Below are 21,263 nucleotides of genomic sequence, written 5' to 3' on the forward strand. Positions count from 1 at the left end.
TGTGGAACTGAATCATACATATTATAAAGTTTGGAGTTTTGATTGTCAATTATCTGATCATCATTCATGCTATTTTACTGCATATGTTCCGAAGGCCTTCATGTGATAAGATCATTATCAAAGTGCAGTGATTTTCATAAAGGAAAACAGTAGTTAATGTAACCCAGCAACGTCCCACAAGTTGCTGACTCAGAGGTAAGTTGCTGCCAATTATGGCAACGCTTGTGTACTGATTGGTGCAATGATATTGGTAGAATTCTTCTGAGACTGAGTTCTTAACCATCCCAGACTCCATATTTTTGCAGAAATATTTTAATTGCTGGCATAAAGGTTCCAATGTGAAATCCATGTTACTAGTCCTTGGTGGATATGCATTAACAAAGAAACTGCCCCTATTATATAGTTCACTTGGTGCCTATAGAATGAGTAATGTGGGGATTAGAAATGTATCTTGTAATAACGGAAGCTGTTCTGAACCTTTATCTTTTGAGGCACATAGTATAAGCAAACCAGAAATGAAAATGTTTTACTTTGTGTATAAGAAGGGCAGTTAAGAATATATGGTCAGTTTCAAGAGAGTGCTCTTGTGACAAACCGTGTGTGGCCCTGTTCTAAGGGTTGGAATTGAGGAATTTAGTCTGCACCTGCCCTGATGTGGGAGTGTTTGATTTCAAAACAGAGCCTGAAATAGTTTGATTCCCTGGCACAACCTATAATTTCCTTAAGTATTAAATCTGCCACCAAATAATTGACATAAATATGATTACAGCTGTTTGTACAAGTCAGTAATAGGCAGCTGTAGGGATTTTGTTGCTTAGTGTGCTATTGAAATCCAGTTTTATCATGTTGCTGGAAAACAGCTAAACTTGGCAGCATTTTTACCCAAGTTTATTCGGCTACCTTATGTATGCAACGACTCCCAAAACTGTGTCCAAATTATCAAATTGATACCTGCAAAACCAATTAATTTCTATTCAATTCTATTTAATGTGGCAGATGATTAACTTGCTAACTACAAGAGCTGCACTTTTTAGTAGCTCAAGGAAGAAACTGCAAGCAAAAACTAAGAGTGCAGGGTCCTGGGGTTTTACTCCACACCATTTCCAAAACAAACATGGAAATTGACTTCTCTTGTTATAGGAACAATCAATTGTGAAGTTAAGTAACTAGTGTGTGTTTAAAATTTAATGTTACTTCAGAAAATCTCGAATGCAGAGAAGGGAAGCCTTTGTTTAAAAAAAAGTTATAATTATGAAGTACAGTTTGCTTGTTTTAAATTGTGAATCTGCTGAAACCATATCTTTACACTTCTTTTTGCACTTCAGGAAAAGACGTGGAGCTTTTAATTCAAAGCAACTACTTTACCTCGAGAAATATCGGCCAAAATTGCGTTTGCGCTTCAGAGCCTCTAATAGTACCAGCTGCTGCATCCAGTAGCATTCTCAGTCCGGACTTTAGACATCCTGGTGACACGAACACACAATTGAGATGTATCCACGCTGTGGTGAAGTCAAGATCGTCAATCTTGGAGTGAATTTTTAAAAAAAAAAGAAATCTGTCTTTGTGGTGAAGGAATTGTGTATGTTTCATATTATGATTGATCTTATCAGAGAGGTTCAAGGAGTCTATATAGAAAGGAATTCACTGCCTCTGTGAGCAGGAGGTTAAGATTATGTCTGTGCAAAGCCCCACACTCTGTCACCTCACTTTGTAAACCTCACTTGTATTGCACAAAAACTTGCTGAGGATATGGTTTGATGCAATAGTTTATTCTTCTGGTTGCTACAGGTAGGCAAAATAAAAGGTGGAATCTGGCACTGTAATTGTTTTGTATTTGATTTCGGGGAAATAATGCCAACCCTTAGGAGTAATCATTGTTTTGATTTATATATATTTTAGAAAACACAAGAATTAAATCTGGAATAGTATCTGTATTTTGAATTTTTTTTAATCTGCCAACATTTTCATCCAAAAAGTTTAAGAAACAAGGAAGTATCTGTCCTTTTTTTTAAACAAAAATTGAACAATTTTTGGTTTGGAGCGCCTATGCAATGGCATTCTGGTGTATGTGAAACATTTCCCAAAATATGTTTGTTAGAATTTTCAGCATTGGCTTTGGGTTCCATTTCTGGGAAATGCTGCAACTAATATGATTAGAATTTTTATAGCCAACTGGATAATATTTCTCACTTCTTTGTTCCCTGGGTAAGGTGACTTGATCGGAGGAGGAACAGAGAAAATTATCACACTGGCTTTTGTGGGAAAACAAGATGGCTAAGTGTCACTTGGTCAATGTCTCGTATGTGTTAGAAATCCTCGCAGCAGGGCTTTTAATTGGCAAGTGTTCCCTGCTGGACATTTTGCTGTTATGTATTTTTCTGTGGTCCTCAGCACAAGAATGATGCCACAGTGATTTTTAATCATTGTTGCCAATTCATTCTAAATAGAAAAAATGATGAGCAAGTGAAATGGATTGAGATGGGCTGTGTGGTGCCAGTGCTGTAGAAGGATCAATCCACTTCATATCTGAAGAACATGCAGCCCAAATGGATTTGCCAACCAGCTAAAAGAAAGCTTAAGAGGTAGTAAATAACAGAGGTTTAAACAAAAAAGGTGGAAGTGCTGGTGAAAAACACATGTCTAACAACTATTTTGTGCTCCCATATAAATTCATAATTAAAAAAAAATTTTCTGGATAGTTTTGTTTGTATTTAACACTCATCCACCTTAAAAAAAAGAGAATTTATTATTTTTTCTTATGAAACTATTTTCAAGCCTTTTGCAAATCATAAAGCAAATAAGTGAACTGGATTTATTTTAATTTTTATTCGCTTTCATTGTAGTGAAAGGGCGGGAACTTTGTGAGATGGCTGGTGTAAAATGAAAATTATCTATTATGTAATCCTTTGGGAAGGGTGGCACCTTGCTAGTTGTGTCCAGCAATCATTTTAAGGTGAAAATGTTTCTGAATTATGGTTAATTTTTTTTTAGTTTTTCTTTTAAGTTAATGTTTTCAGTTTTTATCTGTTGCAAACCATTATTTCTGTACGGGAACTTTTTGTGTTACGGGAAGTGTCACTACTGGATGAACAGCAGCAGATGTGCCAGCCAAATTGTTTAAAGCAGCTTGAATTGTTGCTTCAGTAAACAGTTTTGCAGTTTTATTTTAATCCTGCAGGTGTGGCTGGTGCAAGAGCTTTCATCACTCGTGGCCAAATATGCAAAGTTGCACTGCAATGCATTTACAATGAAGATTCTGCAGAACTAATGGGCAGCCTTTTTATAATGTTTTTTAGCCCTTATTCAACTCTGGGTAGTAATGTTACAGAAGGAGCTTCAAAGTTCCTCACTAAATGTGAGGTCAAGCTGGCGATTGCCTATGCAAGGTAAAATGACCAGAGTCTGTAACTGAAGTAACACATTTGATGGAAGGTTTCCTGTTTTTGAAACACTTTAGGATCCTGCATTCTGCCTCTTGCTGCCATCCTTTAGCCATGACTTGTATGCTCAAAATACACCTTTGTAGGGGTGCAGAAATGTACTGTGTAACAAAATTTATATCCACTAAAAACACCTGATAAATGCTTTTAATTCTGGTTCTGTTGTTGGGAGCATTTGGTTTTGTGGCCAACCTCGTGTCACAGCCATCTTGTAATATGCAAAATGTAACACATCATGAAAAGAACTGGGTAGCTAGGCCATACCAGTTAGATTGGCTAAAGCCTGGCTAATCGTGAACTTGTACTGCTTTTTAAACCTGATTCAAATCATTTTTTTCTGCACTGTTGAACTTGATACAACCTTGAAACAGTGTTAGTTTTAAAATTGCCCTTAACTAATTCATCATGGCTATTCTTGTGTGATTTACCTTTTTTCCAATACTAGGTAAGGCTCTTGCAGAATTTTCTAAACCATTTTTTATATCTTTGCAGTTTTTTAAGTGCATGTCACAGGAAATTTGTTATTAGGTGAATTCCCATGCCGCCTCCAAAAAAATCCAAAGGATTTTGCCTTAATTTGCAGCACAATGAATGTGTCAGAATTCTGATTCTATTTAGTCTTAGAAATCCCCATACACACTGTTAAATGTCATCAGTGGGAATGACTTCAGAAGTAGCTGCATCGTTAAGAAGCACACAGACTTGAATCAACTGAACTACATGTTACTGAGACAAAAATCTGATAGCTCTGCATTCTGGAGCATTGCACTCTGACATAGGCATTCTGGGTAGCTTTGTCATTAACGTGTTTTTACATTTGAGTTTATTTGGAACATCAATTACATATTAAGCTAAACTGGGTTCTTTCGGTGCCTTGCGTTTACTGACTTAACTGTGGGGAATGAATACAAGTCAGTAAGGAGGCCCTTATGGGATCTGTGAAATACACCTGTGTTTAGTCAATAATATGGGCAGACTGTTTTGGGGCAAACCACTCTTTCTTGCAAACCTAAAAGGATCAGGAAAGAAGAGAGCAGGTTGAGGTTGACAGAAGGAGAGGGGAAGCAATTGTACCTTCTCTGGAAGGAGGTGGTTTAATTTCATTTGCCCTTTCTTTGGAAGGACAATATCAAGATCCCCTGTATTTAAGTGTTACAAGGACCTACAAAATTCTGCCACATTGGACTGTGCACTAATTAGTCAATTGTGACTCTTAAAAACTGAACCAAGTTCACATGGTCAAATTAGCCGCTATCTTCAAGAGCCTAACCAGTAAAATTTTTACAGGTCCTAGCACTGAGAGGGTTTGGTAAGGTGTGGCACCTAATGCATCTTGTGCGTTGGAAATGAGTTGAGGCTCTTGGCGAAAAATGTTTGCAAAACGTTCATTAACACAAATGTTTAGGTGATTTTTGTGTGTCTTGGAGCTGGTTTGTATTTTTTTTATTTGTCTACAGCTGTCAGCTGGGTACTATTTTACTTGTGTACATCTCATGATAGTCACTAATGGAATTAAGAAATATAGACCAGTAGGAGTAATGGACTGGCACTTACAAGCAAGGTACTGCAACCACCAGCTCGTTGTTGGAAATGTCTCAAAGTGAATTTTACCCAGACATTTCCAGTGATGAGCTTCGATATCCCAACTCCTATACACATGTCCAGATTTTTCTGTTGATTTTCATGTTACCAGACTTGTGCTTTTGGCTGCTAAAATAAATGCACAAGAGTGAAATGATAACATTCTTATCACAATTTCAAACTGTTCACGTTTAAGATCAATATTCTGTCATTTCAAAATGAATATACTATTCTAAATGGTGATTTGTTGAAGAATTTAGTGATGCCTGTCCTAGAAAGACTGCATTCCTTTCAATTGGCGCATGTTGTTTCTCAGAGGTAGCTCAAATTGACAAAAATAATGAACCAAATCTTAAGCTCGAGCGGGCCTTGGCATGTGATATTTCCTGTTTAAAGTGGGCACCTTGAGTGAGAGAGAATGCTGATGTTTTGTTGCTTGTGATTTGAAGTAAGCTGAAAAGTGCATTCTTTAAAGTGACTGAGTGACATGAAGCTCATACCTATCCTAAATCATTCTGTGTCAAGGACACTGATCTGCCTTTTCTGTGTATGCCTTGGGGGGAGAGGGGGGGCTGTTTGTGTGTGTGTGTGTGTGTGTGTGTGCATACTAGCAATCACTCACTCAGCTTTATATAAAAAAAACTTAAGCCAATTATGTTCCAAGTATTTTTTTTCTCATTTTGCAGAACAAAATAGCATTGGAAATGCAGCTCATTTTTGCAGGAAAACTGTCCCTGCTGTGAGCTGCCTTTTACCTTCTTTGTAGACCAAAGGGATTCAGTCTTTCTGGATTAGTATTTCTGGTATAAATCCTGCTTTTGTTGATTTGATATTAAAGAGATCAATTGACTTCAGCTTTAGAGCTCTCTTACTGTGTTTTTGTTTCATTGTTTTTGCAACTTGGGCCAATGTTTGCCAATATATCCATACTGTTGGTTTTCTTTCTGGATTTAGTAATCAAGATGCCAAAAATCAGATCTGTCATCTACTTATCTTCTCAATTTGTAGCAAAAAAAGGGTTCCTCCCTTGTAGGCTGGTTAAAGCCTTGCAACTTGTTGCCTCTATAAGTGGTCATGCTTGTGTGTACACAGGAACTGATGGAAGTGAAGGATACATCCTTGGGTCTGATGGAGGAAACCTTCCTTCACAACCAGTAATGGTGGAATAGAACATGATGGAAAGAGAAATGTCTTTGTATGGCATCTTTCACATGTATGACTTGAGCTCATTCTCCTGACTCGAGCAACTGCATTAACACTGAGACATGCCTGATACTTAACTGATGTGGCTATATTGCTCAGTTAGGTCAGTCAATTGTGGCAAAAACCCATCATAAGCCTTTGTATCAGGTGACTACTTCCACTGTTTTCGATACGTGTTGAAAACATTTTAATAAAATTAAGTACTTGTTTCCAAGCAATTTTGTGAGATTTACGTATAATATTTCTAAGCTGCAACCAATGCTTCAATTTGGCCATTGAGTCATAAGACTTGTATCAACAAGAACACATTACCCAGTTTTTTTTTTTGCAAAATCTGGGACAATCAGCACGAGCCATTATTCAGTTAATTGAGCAGCTGCAATAGGAGAGGTACTGTCGATGTAAGAATCTCTGAAATCAAAACAGAAAATGCTGCATACTCAGCAGGTCAGGCAGTATCAGTGAAGAGAGAAACGCAGTTGGTGTTTCGGGTTGATCTTTCATCTGAACTAGATATTTGCAGCATTTTCTGTTTTCATTTCAACTATTACTGGGGTCTGCATATGCACAGTTAAACTTAATTGGATTGCAACTTTTTGAGCTTTTCCTTCTGTGCAAGCTGCAGGTCAGTTCTCCCTCAGAGATTTGGCAGTTAAGTGCAAAGATTGTGTTACAGTACTTAAAACAAAGCTCACTAAACATATGAATAGAAGTTAGGGCTAGTGAACGTTAGATGGTGTGCTATCTTATTTATGGCCAAGGACCCTTCCTGGCTTTGAAAGTTAAATCTGATGTCAATGTATCTTCAGCATTATTGTTGGGCAATTTTAAAAGTTAAAATAAATTAACCTTTTTCCTGTCTCCTTTTGTATTTCAATCCACTCTTCCCCTGATCACTTTGCTTTGTGTCATTGATTTTAACTTGAATATTGAAATTGATAATTCCTAGGTGTTGCACTGAGAATTTTTAAGTGTGATTTATGGATGTCAAAAATCCCCTATAAAGTACCGTGCTATAACAAAATTACTTGGTACTATAAGTAATTACTAAGTTGCCATCCATAAGCCTACAAAATGGCTGGGCGTTTGTAATTGTCGTCAGTGAGCTGAGCTCCTTTGCCATGCAGTCAAATCTAGGCCAGTGCTTCTGTTATATCACTGAATAACCTTTGGTCTCCAGCAATACACTAATATATCACAGCTCAAATTAGAATATTAGTTTTAATTGCCTGACTTGGGAAATTCACGGGTGTATTTACAAATAGTATAAGCAAGTCCCACCACGGTATTTCTGTCTCGGATTTATTGGCATATCCCCAAGTTTTGAGGCCATTGCTGTAGTGAACAATTTGTGTGGATCAATTTTGTGTAACAGATTAGATCAGGGTGAAGTTACAAAACTGAATGAGACTGATTTCCTTTATAACATCGTTCATTATTTTATCGGTTAACCGAGAATGATGTTGATTAACCTAATAACATTTATAGTCATTGATTGTACAATTGGTGTAGAAATTAATGCTTTTATCAACCAGCCCAACCTTGCTGCAGCCTATGAGGTTTTGTCCTCCTGTTCCTCTCGTCATTTTACCTCAGTTTGAGCCATAAGTTCAAAAGCTATTCATTCCCTGCATTCACATTATACTGTAACAGGATATAGAGTTCCAACAGGTCAGCATACCAAGTGTACATTCAAGCATCAGTGTGGTAAACCAGATCTCAGTGAACAGTATGTTGCTTCTTCACTTCGCCTTCCTAGGGAATAGTTAAAAACCATAATAGTTTGACGCTTTGTTGGATCCCAATGAGGCCAACTGTTTAACTTGGTGACTATCTGAAAAGCATTACTGTTCCACAGCTGTTGAGTTCATCTTTGATTTCATTTACTGTGGTGATGAAGGCATTACACAATCGTTGTCAGTGCAATTGGGTTGGGGATAAGTAAATAACCAGCATTCCTGCCCCAGATCTCTAACATGTGAATACTAGCAAAAGTGTGCCTACTGTGAGTGTGTGATAGGGACACAACTTGTCATCCATGTGCAGAACTAAAATGTGTATGCTTGAGCGATTGAATATGCTAGTGAAACCACATGTCATCAAGGAGTGAAGTATTACTGGTGCTCTTGTCTAGTATATGCTTGTAAGCTGCGTTTACTTCCTATTATCAAACTAATCCCAACATTGATCCATGCTAACAATCTGACCCCTTTGTAAGGGGAGGATAGTTGGACGTAATGATTTTTTTAAGCATGAATGGTGGTTTCCCTCTTTTATTTACTCAAATGTAGACAAATAGTGCAAGCTTCTAATTTAGGAATTCGTGAGCCAAACCACACTTCCCAATCAAATCACTGGAATTTAGAAACGTCATCACTGAGCAAAATGAGTTGTTTGCACACAAACCCCCTCCATCTCCACCCACAGCTGCCTTTTGTATGTTGTTTCTGCAGTTGATTAAATATCCAACTAAAATAAAAATGCTATAAATTCAACATAAACAAAATTAGCAAATAATCTTTGTATATTAGCTTTTCACCAGAACTTTATAAATAAATTCATTCTTAAAGGTCTGCTTTATCTCTGCCTTGGAAATGAAAGGTTGGAAGATATTGTTTTGTGCTTACAAAGAGAAAATTATTGTTTTGGGTGTGTGCTCATCTGAAACAATTTGGACTTGTACACACGTCAGTGCCGTTTCTTCTCTTCGGAGATGCTGATCGTTGTGTTTCCATGGCATTTTTACATGTAATCCTTTTGGGTTGAGTTTTCAGGAACTTGCTATGAAAGCTGGGCAGATCCTTTTGAGTCTTTGCACAAGAGATTTAGATTTCACATAACTGAACTCATCTGTTTGACCTTTTTTTGATACTGGAATACAGAAGCTGCAGGTTTTAATGGGTGAAGATGTGACAGATGGGATATAATGTGGAAAAAGGTAAGGTCATCCAATTTAGTGGATAAATTAGAAACTGTTTTTAAGTGATGAGAAGTGTTGCTGTTCAGATGGATCTGGGGGTCTAATGTGAGAGTTACTGAAAAGTAACTTACAAGCGTAGCAAATAAATAGGCAAATAGTATGTTGGCCTTCATTGCAAGATTTAAGTTGCAGGGGTTGAGATGTCTTACTACAACTGGAAAAGTGTACAGATCTGGTGTCCCTCATAGAATGGGAAGGAAGGATATCACCAAAGTTTGAGGATCAACAGTCAGGTTATGATGAGTCAAGATCGTGCACCGAAAAAAAACTTAAGATACCTCGCAACATTCAGCAGAAGTCAACACTTCAGTCCATAGCCTCGGAAGACAGCTGAATGCACAGCCACTGAAGAAAATCAATCACGGGAGTTGAAGCCTTCTGTCAATTCTTATTGTGCACTGCCTCTTCATATAATGAAATGAAATACTAATGTAAAACATTTCAGCTTGTACTGAACAGGTATCCAACAACTGTCTGGAAGTAAATTGTTTCATGAAGCATAGTGCATAAGGAGCAACTTCTTGGCTTAAGTGTTCGAAACAAAAAATTATTGTTATGTAGGTTGCTGTTTAATAGCAACTGGGATATCGTATTGAGCTTGCACATTGTGGAGGGGGGGGGGGAATTGAAGAAAATTTGCATGCACAAGCCATGCAGTACAGAATGGCAAGTGAATGTACAGGCAGCCCACATGTTGGACAAGGTGGCGGGGAGAGAGAGGAGGTTGTGTTCCTAGAAAATCGCCTGCAACATGATTTTCAGTCACGTGAAACCATGTCATCTGCACGTACGTCAAGAAATGTGAGTTGAAAAGAATTACTTATCACAAATTTCTTAAGAGTGAATTTTTATTCCATATCCAGATTGTTTGGTAGTGATTTGTGAATTCCACAAGGGTTAACCTCTGTTACCTGAGCTCCAGTAACACAGGGTTGCCTGTGTTGGCCTTTTTAAACTTGAAGTTAAAAGCTAAACCAAGTTCAGAAAGCAAAAGTATGTATATCAAAAACAACATAGTATATTTCATCTGTGCTAGATCAATGCCAGAAAGATGCTTCATCAATGATTTTTTTTGTCATAAAGTCAGATGTGGGGACGTTTGCTGATGATTGTAAGTTATTTGTTTTTTTGTAACTCTTCAGGTAGTTTATCACACACAAGTGCCATGAGGTAACAGTCCTGAGTGAGATAGTCTAACAATCTTCCTGTGATATCAAACATTACAAGAGAGCTATGCCTGAAGTATTCAACCTGAAGTGGTTAAGGCTTAGCAGCCTTGAGCTTTCTAGTCTCAGAACCTTCCAGGCATCTGCACCTGATCTATGTCATGTCACAGCTTGCAGCCCACTGCTGCATTTGGGACTTTATGAAGGCTCTCTGGAGGAGAAAGGAGTCATCTACTTGAATAGAGAGCAGCACAGTACATCAAGCATGATCTAAACAAGGTTATGGAAAAGTTAACAAAGTCTGCTCACCAGGAACCAAGGGTTCCAAGAACAGGATATTAAATGGATCAAGAGGAAATGAGAAAGTGATGACACAGGATGGTGAGGGGGAAATTGAGAAGCAAAGCAAGACAGGCTGGGGCAGAAAATGTAAACAGAAGTACAGAGCAAATCCAGAGTTACTAAAAACTAAAAAAAAATCAAAGCTTAACAGCCTTCATTGGTAGTGGTGGACCAGAGGGCCGGAAAGTTTTAGGGATCAGCAGCAAAAACCAAAAAATAAACTCAAGGGAGTAAATTGTTTTTGAGAGAAAACTTGCATGTAATATCAATACAAACAGAGTTTTTATGCATATATACATAGGAAGAAGGTGGCTATTAGAGAAACTCACAAGGCTAAAGGCGGACAAATCACCAGGATCCAATGGCCTGCACCCAAGAGTCTTAAAGGAAGTGGCTACCAGAGATAGTGGACTCATTGGTTGAAATTTTTCAAAACTTGCCAAATTTTAGGAGGGTACCAGAAGATTGGAAAACAGCCAATGTGACTCCCTTGTTAGAGAAGGTGGGGAACTACATGGTAGTTAGGTCAACATCTATAGTTGGCAAGTGCTAGAGTCAATAATCAGAGGAAATAACTAACCATTTGGAAAGCTGAATATAAAAATACCTAGTCAACATGGTTTTATGAAAGGTAAACCATGTTTGAGAAATTTGCTCAAATTCTTTGAGGATGTAACAGGGAGAGTTGATAGTGAGGAGCGTGTAGATGTAGTGTATTTAGATTTCCAAAAGGCATTTGACAAGATGCCACATAAGAGGTTGGTGCATAAATTGAGCCCGTGGTATAGGAGGAAGTGTTTTGGCATGGATCGAAAACTGGCTGGCACATAGAAAACCGAGTTGGGATAAGTGACCCCTTTTCAGGCTGGAGGGATGTAACTGGTGGAGTATCCCAGGAATCGGTTCTTGGCCCTCAACTGATTACTATTAACATTAATGACCTGGAGGAGGGAATGAAATGCAAGGTTTCCAAGTTTGCCAATGATGTGAGAATAAGTGAAAGGGCATGTGATGAGGCCATTGTGATTCTGCAACAGGATATAGATAGATGGATTGGAATTTTATGCGGGGAAGTGTAAGGTCATGCACTTCAGTAAGGGGAATGAAGGGACAGATTATTATGTAAAGGGAGAGAAACTTAAAATGAGTTCACAGGGATCTAAATGTTCTAGTGCATGAATCACAAAAAGTTAGTAGGTAGGTCCAACAACTAGTTAAGAAAGCAAATGGCATGTTGGCCTTCATTGCAAAGGGGTTGGAGTCTGAGAATAGGGAGGTTTTGTTAGGGTTACACAGGGCGTTGGTGAGGCTACATCTGGAATACTGTGCACAGTTTTGGTTACCTTATACCTAAAAAAAAAAAGATATAGTAACATTGGAGGCAGTACATGGGGAGATTCACCAGGCAAATTCCTCGGATAAAGTTGTTACTCTACCAGCAAAACCCTAATTACTGCTACAGTTTAGCAACGCTATGGCCATTCTGAGCACTAAAATGGACTTTTTTTTCTAATAGTGTTTTGTTTTTCTTGTGAATGCAGCTTACATGATGCTATGTGCCTGTGATGCTGCTGCAAGCAGGTTTTTCATTGCACCTGTGCACACATGTACTTGTGCATTTGACAATAAACTCCACTTTGATTTTGAACTTGACTTTGATAAGGTGGTTGCCCTATCAAGAGAGGCCAAACAGATTGGGTCTGTGTTCCTTGGGGTTTAGAAGAATGAAAAATGCCTTTTATTCAAACATATAAGAGCCTAAGGGCATTTGATAGGGTAGATGTTGAGATGTTCCCACTAGTAGGGGAGTCATGAACAAGGGGACATAGTTACAAAATAAAGGGCCGGTCATTTAAATTTGAGGTGCATAGAAATGTCTTCTCTCAGAGGGTGGTGAATCTCTGGAATTCTCTGTCCCGCAAGAAGCATGTGGGGCAGAGATTAGAAGCCAAATCAATGGATATATTTAAGGTGGAAGCAGATCAATATTTGAAAGATCAAAGAATAGTGGGTTATGGGGAACTGACTCAGAAGAGGAGTTGAGGCCAGTGTAGATCAGCCAAGATCATATTGAAAGTTGGAGCATACATGAGGTGCCTGGTGGCCTACTCCTGCTATTTTCTCTGCTTTTCTAATGAATTTCTATACTTGGAGGCACGACCACAAGGAACAATTTTTGTAATGATACATGTCTCTGAATTGTTAAAGTGGCTTGGTTGCATTGTTACACGGTGAAAGCATTATGGTAGCTTGATAGGAATCGGGCATAAGCCTTTTCTATTGATGATATTGTGCTTGGCTATTTTTTTTGCTACAAGATGCTCTAATGTAGAATTGGTGTGCTGCCACAAAGCACAGAATAGTTTCATTACACAAATGATCCTCATCAGCTCTACATAAGAGCAATCCAGGTAGTCCTACTCCTCTGCCCTCTCTCCATAGTCCTACAAATTCTTTCCTTTCTGATGCTCACCCTGCCCACGTTTGAACACTATAATTAAATCTGTCTCCACTGCTACTAACGGCACTGCCTTCCAGACCAAAGCCACTCGCTGCATCTAAATGGTTTTCTTCATGGTACATTTAGTTCTTTTTCCATCGCCTTTATTCCATGTTTCCTGGTTCCTCCCCAATGAAACACTTTCTCTCTATCTACTCTGTACTCTGCGATTTTTACATACCCTTGTAACCATCTCTGTTTCAAGAAAAACAACCACCTCCAGTCTGTCCATATAACTCTAGTCCCTGATCCCTGGTGTCATTTTTGCAAATCTCCTGCATTGCTCAAGCTTTTATATCCTTCCTAAAGTCTGATGCCCTGAGCTGGACACAGAATTGGTTCAAGCACAATTGCAATGTTTTATAAAGGTTCGGTAGGACTTCCTTTCTCTTGTACTCTTAGCTTTCATTGGGATTGGTTTATTATTGTCACTTGTACTGAGGTACAGTGAAAAACTTGTCTTGCATACCATTCATACAGATCAATTCATTACACAGTGCATTGAGGTAGTACAAGGTAAAACAATACAGAATGCAGAGTAAAGTGTTGCAGCTACAGAGAAAGTGCAGTGCAGGTAGACAATAAGGTGCAAGGTCATAATGAGGTAGATTGTGAGGTCAAGAGTCCATCTTATCATACTAGGGAACTATTCAATAGTCTTACAACAGCGGGACAAAAGTTCCTTGAGCCTGGTGGTACGTGCTTTCAGGCTTTTTGTATCTTCTGCCTGATGGGAGAGGGGAGAAGAGAGAATGTCCAGGGTGGGTGGGGTCTTTGATTATCCTGGCTGCTTTACCAAGTCCATGAAGGGGGAGCTGGTTTCTGTGATGTGCTGAGCTGTGTCCACAACTCTCTGTAGTTTCTTGCGGTCCTGGGCAGAGCGGTTGCCATACCACACAGTGATTCATCCAGATAGGATGCTTTCTATGGTGTATCAATAAACGTTGGTGAGTGTCAAGGGGTACATGCCAAATTTTTTTTTAGCCTCCTGAGGAAGTAGAGGTGCTGGTGAGCTTTCTTGGCCATGGCGCCAACATGGTTGGACCAGGACAGGCTATTGGTGATGTTCACTCCCAGGAACTTGAAGCTCTCAACCCTCTTGACCTCAGCACCATTGATGTAGACAGGTGCATGTGTACCGCTCCCCTTCCTGAAGTCAATGACCAGCTCTTTTGCTGACATTGAGGGAAAGGTTGTTGTCATGACACCATGTCACTAAGCTCTCTTTCTCCTTCCTGTACTCCGACTCATCATTATTTGAGATATGGTCCACTATGGTGGTATCATCTGCAAACTTGTAGATGGCGTTAGAACAGAATCTGACCACACAGTCATGAGCGTAAAGGGAGCAGGGTAGGGGGCTGAGGAAGCAGCCTTGTGGGGCAACAGTGCTGAGAATAATCGTGCTGGCGGTGTTGCTGCCTATCCTTGCTGATTGCGGTCCGTTGGTCAGGAAGTCGAGGATCCAGTTGCAAAGGGAAGTGTTGAGTCCCAGGTCTTGGAGTTTGGTGATGAGTTTGCTTGGAATTTACAGTATTGAAGGCAGAGCTGTAGTCAATAAACAATAGTCTAATGTAGGTGTCTTTACTGCCCAGATGCTTCAGAGATAAGTGTAGGGCCAAGAAGATGGCATCTGCCGTAGACCTGTTTTGGCAGTAGGTGAATTGGAGTGGGTTGAGGTTGTCTGGGATGCTGGAGTTGATGCATGCCATGAACGACCTCTCGAAGCATTTCATGATAGTGGATGTCAGAGCCACTGGGCGGTAGTCATTAAGGCATATTACCTTGTTTTTCTTGGGTTCCATGATAGTGGTCTTAAAGCAGGTGGGAATGTTGGATTGAGGCAGGGAGGGGTTAAGAATGTCTGCAAATACCCCCACCAGCTGATCTGCACAGGATCTAAGGACACGGCCAGGGCCACCATCCGGGCCAGATGCTTTCCTCAAGTTCACTCTCCGGAAGACTGATCCTTCTATCCATAAAGAACAGACACAGGATTCTTGATGCTCTGCAACCATTCTCTTTGAACATTAGAACTTAAGAAATAGAAGCAGGAGCAGGCCACCCTGCCCCTATTCTACCACTCAATAGGACACTGGTTGATTTTTTTTTAAAAGCCTTGGTGCCCCTTTCCAGCACCAACCTCCTAGCCCCTGATTCACTCAATATCCAAAGACGTGGATTACTTTCTTTAACATGCATAGCAACAGAGCCTCCATCCTCTGCTTATGTAGAAAATTCCTAAGATTCACTATTCTCTGGATAAATAAATCTCTTCTTTCTGTCTTAAATGGGGTCTTGTTTTTTTTTTGAGACTGTGATCCCTTGTTCTAATCACTTCAGCCAAAGAAAACATCATCCCTGCACTGATTCTGTCAAGCACCATAAGAATTTAGTGCATTTCAATGAGATTGCCTCGCTTTTTTCTTAACCCATAGATCTAATAAGTGGCGGTCAAAAAAACTGCAGGTGCTGGAGATGCTCAGTAGATGAGACAGCATCTATGGAAAGAGAAGGAGTTAACACTTCAGGTCAAAGACCCTTCTTCAGAACCGGGGGGGAGAGAGAACAAATTGGTTGTAAGTTGTAGATGGAGAATGGGAGAGAGATGGATAGGACAAAGTAAATATCTCTAAGGGGAGGCCAAGCTTGCTGTGAGGATAAGCTGTAAACGGGGTCATCCAGTTTGTGCATTATTGGGGGCAGATAAAAAGAGACAAACTTGTGAAATGCAGGGCAGTAGGACATGCCCTCCAAGTCAAGCTGAAGTTGCATCTATTTCCTGCAACTCTGCTCCCATCCCCTCCTCAACCACACAAGATAAACTTCCCTAAGGTGTTGCCTTCCATTGCACCAGTCTTCACACTCAATTAATGTCCTTTGCAATGGCACCGGAGCGTGGCAACTCATTGCAAGCTGCTCTCTACAGATCTACTCCCAACAGATCTACTCATTACCCTTACTATAATTGTTCTGTCAACAAGATTCCACTGTCGGACACATCTTCCCATCATTATTTTGAATAGGCTGTTCTCTCTGCTACTCCCTGGTCAGTTGTTTCCAACATTCCATTTCTTACGGTACTTTCCCATGCACCTGCAGGTGATGCAACACCCGTCCTTTTACCTCTTCCCTTCCCATCAACTAGGGACACAACAACCCTTCTAGATGAAGCAGTGTTTCACTTGCATTTCTTCCAGTATAGTGTTTAGCATTCAGTGTTCACAGTGTGGTCTTCTGTCCATTGGAGAAACCAAACACAGATTTGGTTAGCGTTTTGAGGAACCCCTGAGCTCAGTCTGCTGGGGTGACCCTGAGTTTCCTATTGTCTGCCACTTTAATTTTCTGCCCCATCTGTCTGTGAACTCTCTACTATTATAGGCCCCAAGAAAATGTGTCACAGTTCCTCACCTTCTGCCTGAGCAATTTACAGCATTACTTAGAATATAGAACAGTACAGCACAGGAACAGGCCCTTCGGCCCATGATGTCTGTGCCGAATGTGATGCCAAATTAAACTAATCCCTTCTTGTCTGCAGGTGATCCATATCCCCTCATTCCCTACCTATTCATGTGCCTATCTGAAAATCTCTTGAACCTGTTATTGTATCTGATTCCACCACCACCACCCCTGGCAGCCCATTCCAGGCACCCACCACTCTGTGTTTCTTAAAAAAAACGTGAAAACTTGCCCCCTCAGTTTAAAGCTATGACCTCTAGCATCTGACATTCCTGACCTAGGGGAAAAGTTGAAATTTCCACTCTGGGGGGGAGAAAAGGCCTTAACAACTCACCATTGCCTTCTGGGCTTGATAGCAATTTTGCGCGCTCTATCTGCATCAACTGGCCTGTCTATCCATGATATTCTTTAGTTTTTCCTCTCTCTGTAGGCACAGCCTGACCTGCATTTTGTAGTTTCTAAGTCCCTTTATTTGTGATCCCACTCTCCAACTGTCCTCATTTCTTAGCTTTTGTGTTCCTTTGGTTAATGAGGGTAGTGTGAAGAGCCCAATCAACCAGATGACTTTGACAGCTTCTCCCCACGGAACCCTGACCTCAGCTTTATAGAGATATTCCCTTTGTCCCAACATCCCTCTGACACCCTCTCAACAACTTAAAATCAATCTTTTTTTTCCCCCAGTTCTGACAAAGAATCTTTGACCTGGAACATTGACTCTTTCTCTTTCTATAGATGTTTCCTGAGCTGCTAAGTGCTTTTTGGTATTTTCTGTTTTTATTCCAGATTGAAGATTCATTTTCTATAATCTCTCCTCGAGCAGCAAACCCACCATCCCAGGAAACAATCTGGTGAACCTTCTCTGCACTGTTGTTGAATCTGTAAATCTCGCATTGTCATCTTAGCACACCCGAAAGTCAGATCAAAGCAAGGCTTGGTTTGGTTTATTACTGGTTTGGAAATTATGTTCCTACCTAGGATCGAACAGGAGACCTTTCGCATGTGAGGCAAACATGAGAACCGCTAAAGAAACTGTCCTAAAGTATTAGAACTGCGAGCAAGGTGGCAATCTTGATCTGCAGGCAGTCTCAAAGAGGAAGATTGTAGGGAAACATACATGTGACCTTTTACAGAGAAAGATCTAAAAATGATTGGTTAATTTGGTTGAGGGAGGAATGTTGACCAGACTATCAGGAAAATACCCTTTCTTTTAATAGCAACACAAGACCTTCTGCATTCACTCAGGAGTGCCACAGCTACTTAACAGCAGTGTGTGGCTTTGGTAGCAGTTTAACCAGACCCGATATCCTTCACTGCCATCCATGTAATGAGGAAGAAATGCTTGTTCACAATTTGAATAATCAACAAGAAGAACTTGCATTCATACAAAAGAACCTAGGATATTTCACTGGAGTAGAGTAACTAAATTTATCCATGGGAAGTGATATTAGGGCTGACATGACTAAAGTCTCACAAGAAGGTAGGTTTTAAAGAAAAAAAAGTCAGGTAGAGAAATGGGACTGAGTTCCAGAGTTTAGGACCAAAGTTCTTTCACAAGTTGTAACTTCCTTTGCTTCCTCCTTTTCCTCGTCCCTCTCTCCCCCTTCTTGGCTCCGTCCTGCCTCCTCTTTCCCTCAGCAATTTATAAAGATGGTGGTGAATGGGGAACCACTCTGAAGTGTTTAAATCTGAAAATCGCTAAGTATTTCTAGAGCATGCCAATTAAAATGAGTAAAATGTAAATTTGAGAAGATAGGAATGGACTTGCATTTATATACAGTGCTTGTCACAACTGGAAGCTGTCTCAAAGCATTGTACAGCCAATTAACTGCCTTAAAGTGTAGACATAGTATCTTCGTGCAGTCCACGACAGTGAGAGAACATCTTGCTCTAACTTCAAGAATCCATGGGGTCATTTCATCCAGAGAACAGGACTGCCAATAGTGTTGTATTCTTCAGCACTGGAGCCTCCGTCTAGATCAGCTATCTCCATGCAGTAGGGATTGAACCCAGAACCTTGTAGATTGACTGCTGTCACTGATGTGAAACTGTCACCAAATCGGGGAGGAGTTCTTCACTCAAAGAATGCTGAATTGCTGGTTAGGGCAACAGATCCAAAATCGATGAGGTTCATAACCAAGTGGAACGCAGAGTATGGACTGTCAAGGCTCTAGAGAGATGGGCTTCTAAAGAGTGAGCTATAACCAGTCTCTGATTATTTCCTCATGATGTACAGGTTTGCTGTAGATGGGTGACAACATCATTAAATTAGAAGGCATGGGAACACTTTCTGCATTCATCACTGTTAGTAATTTCTAGCCTTGCCTCTGGGGTTAACAATAAAAATAATTTCTGGAGCCTATTTACATGCTGAAATATCAGTTGCATTGGGTGAACATCTAGCTGCATCCACTCTTAAAGCATAACAGGAGCCCACTCACTGCACAGAGAACCCAGTCTTGCCACTGACAAGTGGGCCCATTGAAATCTCTCCCTCTCTATCCTACTTCATATATTTCTCCCCAATGTCAGAGGTCAAATGCAGAAAACTTTATCATTGTGCATAACTTATAAAGTGATTCATGTTTGTTTTAATAGAACTCTTGTGAAAAACCACTCAAGCAGCCCAACCATTTCAGGAATGGAGAAGAAGTAAAGCAAATGATTGTGGGACCAACCCTTTCTTGATGCATTCCAAACGTAATTTACTTTTAGTTCCCTTAGCCTGCTTCTTCCTGCCTTTGTTCTTCCTGGAACAGTCTGCATAAACGAGGCCACAGACTATTGCAGGAGCTTCTAATTAAATGACATTCCAGAAATTCCTGCCACAGGAGCACCGTCACCATGGCGGCAGACAGAGACTCAAAGGTCCTGGTAAAGTGGCCTCATCCCTTACAACCAAAGACAATGAAGCCAGTACCTCATTCAAAGCATAGGCTGGTTGGAGCTCTGGTTCAGTGTTTGACCAAAACTAGCTTTCACCTGCTTAAAAAAATAATTGTGTCTTGCCTTTAATTATCTTGCAACATTCTCAGTGTTTGTTTGCATTATCTGATCAAGGCATTGTGTTGTAAGGAAATCTAATGAGTAACTTGACAAGAGCTCCTTAAGGCACAGGCAACTATCCCTCTTCTCTTCCCTCCCCCACAATAAATTCAGATGGCATTGTATTGCAATAGTTGTATACAGAAAGGCTATGGTTTCTGACATTTCCTTTATGGCAAATGCAAGGCAAATAAGAAAGAGTTGCACTGCATTCATCGCCATGGATGAACTGATTGTGATTTTCAAAACAAGAAGTCTTGTCCACTGATGCAAAATTATACTGTTGCATTTTCAGAGGCATTTAAATACATAGCCACCAAGACATCATTAATGTCATAAGGCTGGTGGGACATTACCTCTATGAATATGCTATGTCTGTATAATGTATGCTACACATCACTTATAACAAGTGACATGGTGTCCGCAAAGGAGGGAGACCCAGAAATTTACTCTATTCTTAATATATACAGTAAATACAATCAGGGCATGTCTTTCTCTGTGTTCATTGTACAATCAATTCAATAAATTCTCTTATAAGGAAAACATATAAAAGTGCAGATGCTGGAATCTGAAACAAAAACAGAAATGCTGGAGGAACTCAGCCAGTCAGGCAGCATCTGTGGAAAGAGAAAACAGTTGAACCGCATTCATCACCATGGATGAAGGTAGGATCAGAAGAAATGGGTGGTTGATGGTCTGCACGGACTTGGTGGGCTGAAGGGCCTGTTTCCGTTCTGTATCTCTCTATGACTCTACGAGAGTCTTTGCGGTGACTGCACCAAGCTTCAGTGCGTCCCTCAGCACGTACCTTCTATACCTTGGAATGAGCCACTTGGCGAGTGACCAGCTAACCTGTTTGTCACTTTGCTCAGGTGTAAAGAAAGTTTATGCATTCATTTATTCAGCATCTTTCACAAGCTAACAAAGAGCTTTATAACCAATAAAATGGATTTGGAGGATCAAAGCTGCAACCTATGAAATGAAGCAGTGACTTTATGCAGAGCACAACAGCACTGTTGTAATAATCAGATATTGTGTTCGTTAGTAATGTTGGTTGAGGGGTAAATATTGGAAAGGACACCAGGATAAACTCCTCCATTCTTCCTTGAATACCACCCATAAGAGGTTAAACAGAGCCTTTTGTAAGGTCTGAGGCAGCTAGACTGTGATAACCTGCTGTGCATCACCCTCAAAAGACTGTGTGTGATGTAACTGAACTTGCTTGCTAACTGTACATGAAGACCCTATCTCTACCACTTCCCACCACTGATCATGTAGCTGATGTGTAGAGGTCCAGGCTGGAGATGGTAGCAGGGGAAGGGGTGGTGGTGGGGGCGGAGGGTGCAGAGCCGATCGATAGGGAAGACCAGGGTGGGGTGATGAAATGAGACGGGTGGAAATGAAGGGGTGTGGGTGATGATCATGGGGGGGGGGGGGGGGGGGGGGGGGGGGGGGGGGGGTGGTTGCTTGGGAGATGACCAGGAGTTGCAAATGATCAGGAAGATGAATGGGACTGAATGGGGGGTAGGGGGAGGGTTGTGTTTGGAGGA

The 21,263-nt window shown here is 40.4% G+C and overlaps 1 protein-coding gene across 2 annotated transcripts in view; it reads left to right on the forward strand.

Annotated features, from left to right (window-relative positions):
• The window catches only part of LOC127581643 (protein tyrosine phosphatase type IVA 2-like), a 73,619-nt gene extending 67,177 nt beyond the window's left edge, over positions 1-6,442 (forward strand). For both annotated transcript variants that reach the window (XM_052036202.1, XM_052036203.1), the window contains exon 6: positions 1,326-6,442. In XM_052036202.1, coding sequence (XP_051892162.1) covers positions 1,326-1,437 — 112 coding nt within the window. In that variant the 3' untranslated portion in view covers positions 1,438-6,442. The remainder of the gene's footprint in view (positions 1-1,325) is intronic.
• The last annotated feature ends 14,821 nt before the right edge of the window (positions 6,443-21,263 follow it).

Source organism: Pristis pectinata, chromosome 22, assembly GCF_009764475.1.
Source record: "Pristis pectinata isolate sPriPec2 chromosome 22, sPriPec2.1.pri, whole genome shotgun sequence".
NCBI lineage: Eukaryota > Metazoa > Chordata > Chondrichthyes > Rhinopristiformes > Pristidae > Pristis > Pristis pectinata.